Below are 10,743 nucleotides of genomic sequence, written 5' to 3'. Positions count from 1 at the left end.
AATCTGAAGGTCGTACCTTTTCTTTTTGATATTTGCTGGAGTGGTACTTTCTCCATTTTTTTTCACTTTTAAAGAGTTTTGTTTAACCAATAGTGGCACACTTAATTGGAAGTGTTATCATTGCTTGTGTGAGACTCCGAAGGGTAACCCTCTAAAATCACGTATGAAAGATTTAGATAGTTGGATAAATACTTATGAGTGTGTTATTGTTTGACTTTCTTGGTTGGTGGATCAGTAGTTGAGGATGATACAGATTCAGAGGCTGGTCTTGCATGTGGTTTCTGATCTGATTTGGTGGCATACTCAATGTATTGTTTGAGAACAGTTTCGGCTGAGGTCACAATTGCCTTCTTGGCTTCGAGAGTTGTACGAATCTTGGTTAGTTTGAGAGTTTGAGGTGAGCCATGTTTGATTGTTTCTCTCTTAATGTCCTCAATGCCATTTAGAATGGTTTCCACATGTGTTCTGGCATCCTTCTTCTCCTTGAAAGAAAATTCCATTTCATTGGATTTAAGGAATTTCTTTACACTTTTACAATGATTACATTTGCACTTGATTTTAACATGTTTGAAAACCCATTCACTCGTAGAGTCAACTCCAAGGTCAAAGTCAATTGGTATATTTACATTTGAAGCTGCAGTGTATAAAAGTTTGTAGCAATGTTCCAAAACTAATCTCAATCCTGATCCAGTCCAAAAACATTCAGTTCCATTTTCCTTGATTAATTTTTGTACTAGAGAATGACCATGTTTTGCTTTGGTAATCTTTTCAACTAGCACTTTTGCAATACTCATTTCCTCTGTAATCTTGTCATTCTTTCTACAAAATGTTAGTAATTGGGCACATTCTTCAGATGGATCTTCTGATGTGTTGTCAAATTTTCGAATAATACTTGAGAGTATTTTGCTTGCAAAATGTTTAGCCTCATCACTTTCACCACCAGCCAGTCGAGTATATGCTTCAATCCTTTGTCGTAAAGGGTATACCAACATATCTTCTACAATGGCATTTAAGCATTCTTCCAATACTTGAATTCCAAAATGTTTCGTCACTGCCACAATTTCTTGTAATACATTCAAGTTAATTTCTTGTTTCGAATGAACCAGTCTTGCACAAAGTACTCCACATAAACTTGGTAAATTCAATTTGATAATAACTTGTGCATTGATTTTTGATTCGTCCGATGAAAATGCTGTGTTTCGCATTTCTGATTTTGTGTACAGATCGATGAATTGATCAATTTTTGCAGAACATGCTGGATATTTCTCTTTAAAACTAAGAATGAGCAAAACCGATTTTGGTTCCAAAAGTTCTAATCGAAGGGAAATAGATAGCACTTTTGGTATAAAAAGATCTAACCAAGATTCTTCGTTCAACTCTAAAATCATAGTTCCTATTGAGAATACTCGATTCGAAAAAGTATAACTTTCAACTATTCAAATGATAATAGTTCAATAAACTATAAATGTATGAAAACATGACTTACATGACATTTGATCCAAGTAATGGATGAATAATGGCTTGAAATTTCCAGCTCCGTGTTGCTTAATTAATTTGGTGGCCGATGTAGTAGATTCTTCAGTAAAACCATCTGCAAGCCACATTTTTTCCACAAATTTCAAACTCAATGGAAGATAGTTCACTAAAAGGCAAGCCTCCAAAACCTTTGGAATATCCAATCCGTTTGTTGTCTTTCCACGTTTATCCTCAGCACAACCAACAAGGGACGAAGTATAGGCCATCAATAAATGTTTCCTCTTATCTGTTTTCTTATCCTTATAATCCTCTAACAACTTATTCAAAAAATCCTTCTTGGGTTTGCAAAGCGACTTTAATTTCTTTGGATAAACAAGAATGCATGCACTCTTGTATCGTCTTTCAATTTCAAGTCCACCCACATCAAAATCTTCTCTTTTCTTTTTGTATTTTAGATATAAATTTTAAATTCATGTCAGATACTTACCTTCTGAGTGGCTACTGGCATTTGTTTTCTTCTATTTTCTGGGAACACTTCTTCTTCAACTATTGAAACCAGAGTTTCGCCTACATTATTTTGAAAGCTGTATGTCATTTCAGTTATTGCGCTTATATCACTATTGAATTCAGAAAATTCACGTTTTTCCAAGAATCCCAAATGTACCACAGTATGGTCAAGTTTGGAAAATTGTTTAAAAGCAATCGCATCATTCCCTTTCAATGAGGAAGAAGTAAATGAGTTATTGTCGTATTCATTCTCAAGGATGTAACAAAGCTTTGAGTACATAGGAGCCTTAATCCATGTTTCAATCACTTGTTGCATATCCTTTAATTGTTGAGTACTAGTATATGGCGCAATTTTTTCAGTTCCAGAATATTTCAAACTGTAAACCAAAGACAAAACGTGTCCTGAGGTAATTATATCTGATTTTTGTGTGAAATTATTAGAATAACAAGTCATATAATAGGGTGAATAGGTGGCTTCCTTTTGGAATTCAAATTTCTTCTCTGTGTTACCATTAACCATTACAAAATCACCTCCAGCATACAAGCTAGGCAGTTGAATTACTATTGATCCAATCGCATTAGGCTCAATATCTGCCTGGAAATCAAAATGGCTTTCCTTCTCGTATAACACCATTCTATATAGTGATATATCAATCTTTTTCTCTTTTAGAATACCTAATTCTGGTTTAATTCTATTCAACAACTCTTGCATCAACACATCCCATTTAGGATTTGTTATTCTAAACTTTTTTGGTTCAATCAACTTCCACAAATTCTTCTCTCCTGCATTCATTGAACTCCTAATCAAATCATTCACTTGTTCCTCATACACAATCGGAAGTGGTAATAGCCTATATGTACCACTCTCCTCATCCAACATCTCAATAGAAGGCATCATATAATCTGAATGCAATTTTCCTCCACTCCAAAACTCTCCATCAAATCCAGACAATTCTAACACATCACTCATTCGTTTCTTAATATTCTTCTCGGCAGGTAATAATTTCTCAGCAACTAAATCGCAAGGCCTGAGCACTGGATCCGTTGGTCCATCATATGATAAACCTTCATCCATCCAATCATCACTATCGGAATTGTAGTCATCACTATTGGAAAAATCATCACCATAATCATCTAGAGTGAATATGTCATTCCGAGCTTTGAGCATATTTTGAAGAACGTTGATATCAAAGATAGGTGAAGGTGACCGAGTAGATTTGGCCTTTCGTTTTGTCATTTTTTTTTTGAAATTTTTAAACTGGTGCAAAGTGGCGCGAATATTGAGTTTCATTTTTGGAAAGTTACCGTTATCAATATTTTCAAAAATTAATAAAAAAAATTCATTTGAAAAAATGTCATCTTCATCAAAATGGTACGAAAAAGTCGGAAGCGAATTATTTACTGATGTTATCGGATCCTTCCTAACAACATATTTTACTATACAACAACATTCCGATAGCCACAACCACAACAAACAGAATGGAAATGGAGGCGATCTAGCTAGCCTTTTATTATCCTGCAAATACATCTATGGAATTTTCGAAAATTGTGATGAATTTTGGATCAAACTCTTTGAACGAGAATACAAAACACAATTAATTCGTCATCAGGATCATCAATTAAATAATAATTTAAATAACAATAGCAATAATAATAATAGTTATACAACAAGAGATGATGCCGATTCATGTCATGTTAGTCTATTTAGAATGGAAAGTTTTCAAAAAGAATTTGTAGGAAAGAGAAAACTGATGCGAGCCTATTTTCATATCAAATTCTATGAAAAACATACAAACTTGCTTCCGAGGGAATATTTGAATGATGAATTGTATTTGCCAAGTGATGATGATAAGAAGGAAGGATTCATTCCACGATTGATTAGTGCAAGTAATGAGGGATATGTCTACGCAGAGGGATTTTGTTCTCAATTGTGTGGAGGATACTTTGTTGAGGGATATGATCCTTCGTGTCCTGATGTGTATAGAACTAGATTGAATGGACAATATTTCAGTATATTTTCGGCTGTTTTTTCTGAGGATTTCACAGCAATGATTGAGCAGTATCTCAAGACTAATCATGCAATGATTTTCACAGTGGTAGTTTATAGTGCCGAGCAAGATTTTGATTCACTGGTAAATAATGGTTTTGGAGGATTTGAAAAATTGTTCAAACTTTCTAGAATTACAATGGATAGATATATTATTTCGTTTGGAATTCACTATGGAGGAAAGGACCAGAACTATTCGAAAAGTTCAAGACATATTTTACAAAACGTTTACGTGAATATCTTTTGAAATTTAGCATTACAGATCCCACCATAATGGAATGTAACCTATACGAAAGAGAACAAGTCAGAGAACTCACCATACAAACCCTTAACAAGATCAAACTCATTAATTTACAAAAATTCCTTCCAGTCCTCCTCAATTCCAAAGATCCAAACAAGAAGAAATGTTCCCTCATGTAAAATTTTACTGCACAACAAACCCAAGTGAAACTGGATTTGTATCAGACAAGAATTCTTGTTCACACAAAGATTTAAAAAGGTAAAAAAGTAACAACTTGCAGAACGTGAATTCACAGCAACAAAACACAAAAAAATGTCTCTGCTCACTTCACCTGCACCTACTATGTGGCTGGCAAATCATCCGATGTAAAATTAATATTCAGCACAGAAACGACATCACGAAATAGATTTTTGGAATTTAATTTTGCACGAGTCGGAACTGTTAAAGTAGAATTGGAATGTTTGACCAAGTACAATTATGACAAGACAAAGAATGAGTTGCAAATGGTTTTGGTGGCCAAGATTAATGATGATGCTGGACAGGAAACAGTTGATCAAAAGAGTTTTCCAAGTTTTGTCTATGATCAGTTGATGACGACCAAATCGGCAAACCAAAAGAAAGAGAATACTATTGGAAGGATTTCGAATGTCTTTACATTTGGAAAGAAGGTTGCTAAACAAGTAGAATTCGAGTTCAAGGCACAGGTAACTGGTGATTGGCAAACCTATTCGAAAAAGTTCAATGAAATTGTTGGTTCCTTTTCAAAGGTGGAAGATAAGCCAATTCTCTATGAAATTGGAAAGGAATTCTTCTTTGATAAGAGAGATGCTACTGCCAGTTTGAATGGTTACCTCTATCAGGTTGATTTGGCTTTGAGTTATTGGATTGACACTTTGGATGATCCTAGTCTTTGTGTAATGATTGAATTTGGTGAAGATGTTGCTGTTCTTCCAATAAGATATGTCAATGAAATTGAAGATTATAAGAGTGATGTTAAATCTGAAGAGGGACAATCATATTCCACCAAAAAGAAAGAGAAACTCGTTTTTGATCAAGCTAAACTGTATAAGGAAATGATCGCTTTCAATTCAGATTGCATTTGTGATATTTTCCTCAACTATTTCACAACTGAAGCACGATCTGGCAAGAACAATACAATAACATACCGATTCACAACAAGCACAACCATTGAGAATTTGCAAGTATGGAAAAGGAAGGGAGAAGCTGCAACTAAAATGCTCAAAGATATGATTGAACAACATGACAAGAAGAGAACCACTAACTCTACCAAAATTAGATACAAACGTGAATCAGAAGATTGGGCAATCTTTGTAAATTATTGTAGAAATGATTGGAGCAAGGCAGTGGAGAAATTATCCAAGGTTGAGTTTATTGAAATGATCACACCTGAAAAGTTGAGTGAAATAATAGAAGCTAAACTGAGAAGACACCTTGGCCACACTAATAGTGATGTAGGGCGATTGAGAAATCAGCTTTTTGGCATTATCAAATCTCAATTATTGGAAAATAGAGGAAATAATACAGAACAAAATCCTAAAATGCTTCATCCTCAAAAGTTGAGACAATTAATCGATGAAGAAATTAGAATTAGCATGCAAACACAGCAACTCTTAAAAGAGAATGAAGAGTTGAAACGTGAAATTGAAAGATTGAAAAAGAAATAATTTATAAATTATTCAGCAAGTAATTTCTTGATATCTTCTTCCATATCTTCAGGTTCAGTATTTGGAGAATATCTTTGTAAGACCTTTCCACTTTTAGAAACCAAGAATTTAGTAAAATTCCACTTGATGGCATTGAAGAGAGAACCTTCTCCTTCCTTCTTCAAGTACTGGTAGAGAGGAATAGTATCACCTCCATTGACAGTTGTTTTGGCAAACATTTTGAAAGTCACCTTGTACTTGTCTCTTGTGAATGTACAAATTTCTTCATTAGATCCTCTTTCCTATTAATTAATTATTATATTAAATTGATCGGAATAATAATTATCATTAAAGTAATTAAATTGATGATCGGGATGACAACTTACTTGGAAAGCAAATTGATTGCAAGGGAATGCCAAAATTTCCAATCCTTGATCCTTGTACTTTTCATATAACTTTTGCAATCCTGCATATTGAGGTGTTTTACCACAACTGCTGGCAACATTCACAACCATCACTACCTTTCCCTTGTAGTCGGAGAGTTTAACGTCATTGCCTTGAGCATCTGGCACAACAAAGCTGTAAAATTCAGATTCTGTCATTGTTGATATTTTTTCTATTTGATTTTTTGGTTTTTTGTGATTGATGTTACACAACTGATCTGTCTGATTTGTGTGAGAATAGGAAAATAATTAGAAAGTTCTTCGCTCGTTCATTAAGGCAAAATGTTATTTGTTGCTGGTATTGGACAGTTCTTTCCTGTTCCCATTTACAATGTTTTTGACATAGTTTTCAATTCCTGAATTTTTGAAAACAACCTTTCGTTCGTTACGTGTGAAGATAATGTTATCTTCTAACAAGGTACGAACTGGGTGTGGTGTTGATTGAAGGACAACATGTTGATAATCAATAACTTCTGTGGCAGGTGTTTTGGCTTCAAAATCATGAATATCAACAGAACCATTTTCTAGAATTGCTTTGGCAATTTCCCTAAAAGGTCCATTGAACAATGGATCGACCTTTGCTGAGATAAAGGCCTCAGTAATTGATGATGTGATTTGTGAGAGTTGATTGTAACAGTTCAAGTACTTTGGAACGCAACCAGCAACTTGGAAAATGTCGGAAATTTGCTTTGGATCAGTAACTCCAAACTTTGTATCCAAATATTTAATTGCTTCATCTTTAGTCATTTCTCCAACTCCATAAACTCTCATTCTACTAGAAAATTCTCTCTTTAAAAGTTCTCTTTGAACAGTTTTAGCACCATCAAGTGTCACCACAAAGATAACATTGAGAGCTTCTTGATCAGCCATTCTCTTAGCTAATTCTTGCAAATTCCTCAAAAATTGTTCACTGTCTGGATTGGCAACAAGTTGATGAGCATTATCAATAATCATAATTGGTCTCTTTCCTGTCTTTTTCTTAACTTCGTTGCCAACTCTTTCCAAATCTTTCAAAATATCACTGGATGAATCGACACTCAAAGCTTTTTTAACATAGTGGAAGAATTGAGTAACAAATGTGAAATAACCCAATTCGGTCTTCAATCTAGCTTCGTATTGTCTTTCTGATGCTGATGAATAAAAGACAGGAATTCCTTGCCTTTTGGCTCTATAAATTAATCTTCTACAAAGTTCAGTCTTTCCACTTCCACTTTAATTTCATGAAATTCAATCCAAATCAAATTTGATTATTATTAATTGATAGATCAATCAGTATTATCAAAATCCAAAATCAAAATCACATAATATCAAAATTAAACAGTAAATCAATCAATCAATATCATTACAATTAACAACAAACCTTTGTCCATAAATCATACTATATTGATTGACACTATGCAATGCAAATTGCTCCAACTCTTCCTCTTCCTTCTTTCTCTCAATAGATCTCTCAAAATGGTCCCTCTCCTCAGCAGAAATTGTTGTAGTAAACTCCTGTTCAACACGAGACAATTTAAAGTACTCCTCCAAAACCAACAATCCCAACACACAAATTATAGAAAAAGCCTTGAAAATCCAAGCATTCTGCAATAATGTTCTAAAAGTTTGCGTAACCTTTGAAACCTTTTCTTGAGTTTCCTTCAAGGCTACTTTTAAATTTCTTTCATTGGCAAGTGTGAGAGTTCTAGTTTCCGGATCAAGTGATAGAAAGACTTGTTTATCCTCACCAGTAGTAGTGTTAGTGTTGTTTGATGTTGTTTGTGGAGGTTCGTTTTTAGAGTTTGATGTTGATGTTGTTGTTTGTGTTGTATTCTTATTGTTGATGAGAGAAAAATTACGGAATGAAAGGGAAGGATTAATAACTAGAGATGATGATGATTTGGATTGTTTAATGAGGGTACAAAGCAGTCTGCTTGATAATGTTCTTTTCACTATTTGTTGTTTAAACATTTTTTTTAATAATTAAATATTAAGTATTAAATTTTAAATATATTAAATATATTAAATAGTTGAAGGAGAATAATTTATTGGTTGGAAATTTCATTGATCATGTTGAATAATTCCGTCTCAATTTGGGAAAAGTTCGGTCTTTGATTTGGATCCTGACTCCAACATTCCTTCATCAAGTTAATATATTGTAAGCTAACTTGCAATACTTTCAATAGGGATGAAGATCTTTTGCTACTACTATTATTTCCTCCTCCTCCTCCTTCATAGGGTTCTATAAATTCCTTAATCCACATTTCACATTCCTCATCATTAGTCCAGGGAAGCATTGGCCGTTCTCCTTTCGAAACTTTTACTGGAATTGCAAAACCAAAATTCATTGTATCATGATCATCTTCTGGTGATTGTTCAGTGGATGAAATGATAAATTTTCTCATCTTGGCTGATGAGCTAAAGAATGGAGTTTCCTCAAAGAATAATTCGTACATGATGATGGAGAAACTGTAAACGTCCAATTTGTATGAAATTTTGTAACCACTTCCAAATAATTCAGGAGACTTTACAATGATTGACTCGGTTTAACTCTCTTAAATTTGAAAACTTACCATGTAAAGAGCTGTTCCAATATTGCAAGTCAATGTCATTGAATTTAAAGTCAATTTTGACAATCCAAAATCTGTAACCTTTGGTTCCATGTTGGAATTGAGAAGAATATTTTGACATTTCAAATCTCTGTGAAGACATGGAGTTTTCAAATTATGAAGATAGTTCATTCCATTTGCAATTCCTCTCAAAATTTGTAATTTTGTTTGTAAATCAAGTTTCTTCTTTCCAATTTTGGAATTATGAATGGCTGCATCCAAACTTCCATTTTCCACAAACTCTGTAACCATGTATTTAACTGAAGAAGACACTACAATTCCATAAAATCTCACAATAGAAGGATGTCTCAAATTATTAAGGAGAGATGCTTCATTTTCAAAGTCAGTGCTATCCCTTTCGAATTTTAAACTTTTTAGAGCTACACGATTTCCTTGCCATTTAGCTAAGTATACAGTACCATTAGCTCCTTCTCCAATTCTTTTGATGATTTCAATATCCTCAATTGGAATTAAGATATTACTAATCTTGGCAACTTCCAGTTTTGATAATAATGGAGTGTGCTCATTATCAGTATTGATAGAAAAAACAAAATTCTTATCAATAATCTTTTGTGCAATTTCCTTTTCAGTCATTTCCTTCTTTCTCAATTTGAGTAATCTCTTAACAACATAGATCAATAAATAAATTGCAACCAGTAGAATGATTGCAATGCCAATAGAGGAGAATACAATTATAATATAACCTCTATAGACACACACGTTGTAGTGTGAATTTAAAAGTGGTGATAAACCATAATCAAAAGGGCATCCAATAATATCAATATCAATCTCAAATGTAAAGTCATGGAATGGGAGATATACTGAAATATTTGAGCTTTTTGAAGTTTCTGACACTTGCAAGAAGAATTTAAAGTCAGTATTGGAAAGTGGATCAATTGAAACGAGGGATACAAGAATGTTGGATGAATCACTTGCCTTAATAATTGGAGCAGAATTTGTTCTATTGAATCTGTTGTCAAACATGTCAAAATACTCAAAATCCAATTGTATTGTTTGCCCGGGTTGGATGGCAATTCGTTGATTATCGTAAGGTTGACTAGATTCCGTTCTCCAAAGTGCTCGAGTTGTTTTCCTCGAACTCAGGTCAGATTTCGAATAATTTTGGGCATTAAAATCAATAACATCTCCAAAGTAAAATAAATTACCAGCCAAAGAAGCAATATTATCTGAAATATCACAATTTTGGGTTTGAATTCGAGAATTTCCCTCAGAATAAACAATTCCTCCTCTAATTGCTTGAGTATTTTGAATAATGAGATTGGACATGTACAAAATAGTATTAGAAATATAGGCAATTCCTCCATTTCCACAATTATCAACTAAACAACCTTCAATGAATCTTGCATAAGTATCCACAAACTGATTTTTATCCAAAGTAATTATGGAACTAGTTGCATAAATTATTCCTCCATTCACTGCCCAATTATTTCTGAAATTGTTAAATTCCACATGTGTGGGAAACTGTTCCAATGTTATAAGACCATTGCTGGTTGACCAATTGTCCTCAAATAAACAAAAACTAATTTTTCTAAATTGATTTGTCAATTGATTTCCTGAAATATAAATTGGATTACCATTGCGAGTAAAATTTGAATGCTCCAATGTAAAAGAACCAATTCCTTTCGCAGAAAGAACATTTTCATTTCCCTCAAAAGTCAAACCTCTCAAGGTAGAGCTGAAAACAGTTGTCATGTGTAATTTGGAATTGTTTGCAAATGTAGAGCCAGTAATTGTGAAAGAATTGATACCATCAATA

General features: G+C 33.5%; 4 protein-coding genes across 4 annotated transcripts; 2 read left to right on the top strand and 2 right to left on the bottom strand.

Moving 5' to 3' along the window:
- Window positions 1-203: 203 nt before the first annotated feature.
- NAEGRDRAFT_73904 (uncharacterized protein) lies at window positions 204-3,220 on the bottom strand (the record flags this gene model as incomplete). Its single annotated transcript, XM_002671060.1, has 3 exons — window positions 204-1,432; window positions 1,487-1,916; window positions 1,964-3,220. The coding sequence occupies 3 exons, from the start codon at window positions 3,218-3,220 to the stop codon at window positions 204-206; spliced, it is 2,916 nt and encodes a 971-aa protein (XP_002671106.1).
- Window positions 3,221-3,692: 472 nt separating this feature from the next.
- Window positions 3,693-4,277, top strand: NAEGRDRAFT_73903 (uncharacterized protein; the record flags this gene model as incomplete). The annotated part of the gene is made up of 1 exon (XM_002671110.1): window positions 3,693-4,277. The coding sequence occupies one exon, from the start codon at window positions 3,693-3,695 to the stop codon at window positions 4,275-4,277; it is 585 nt and encodes a 194-aa protein (XP_002671156.1).
- A 497-nt stretch (window positions 4,278-4,774) lies between these two features.
- On the top strand, window positions 4,775-5,956 carry NAEGRDRAFT_53125 (uncharacterized protein; the record flags this gene model as incomplete). Its single annotated transcript, XM_002671109.1, has 1 exon — window positions 4,775-5,956. One exon carries the CDS (start codon window positions 4,775-4,777, stop codon window positions 5,954-5,956), a length of 1,182 nt encoding a protein of 393 aa, XP_002671155.1.
- On the bottom strand, window positions 5,942-6,759 carry NAEGRDRAFT_55902 (uncharacterized protein). Its single transcript, XM_002671059.1, has 2 exons — window positions 6,322-6,759; window positions 5,942-6,237 (listed from the first exon to the last, which is right to left on the bottom strand). The coding sequence occupies exons 1-2, from the start codon at window positions 6,535-6,537 to the stop codon at window positions 5,965-5,967; spliced, it is 489 nt and encodes a 162-aa protein (XP_002671105.1). The 5' UTR covers window positions 6,538-6,759; the 3' UTR covers window positions 5,942-5,964.
- Between the last annotated feature and the right edge of the window lie 3,984 nt (window positions 6,760-10,743).

Source organism: Naegleria gruberi (genome assembly GCF_000004985.1).
Source record: "Naegleria gruberi genomic scaffold NAEGRscaffold_64, whole genome shotgun sequence".
Lineage (NCBI taxonomy): Eukaryota > Heterolobosea > Eutetramitea > Acrasida > Naegleriidae > Naegleria > Naegleria gruberi.
This window is presented reverse-complemented; position numbering and strand designations above follow the sequence as displayed.

What these genes read in the sequence shown, in the direction of transcription:
- NAEGRDRAFT_55902 (XM_002671059.1), bottom strand. Translation starts at nt 6,537, where the DNA reads ATGACAGAATCTGAATTTTACAGCTTTGTTGTGCCAGATGCTCAAGGC. An exon ending in GCAATCAATTTGCTTTCCAA is followed by an intron (nt 6,238 to 6,321) that starts GTAAGTTGTCAT and finishes ATTAATTAATAG; the next exon opens with GAAAGAGGATCTAATGAAGA.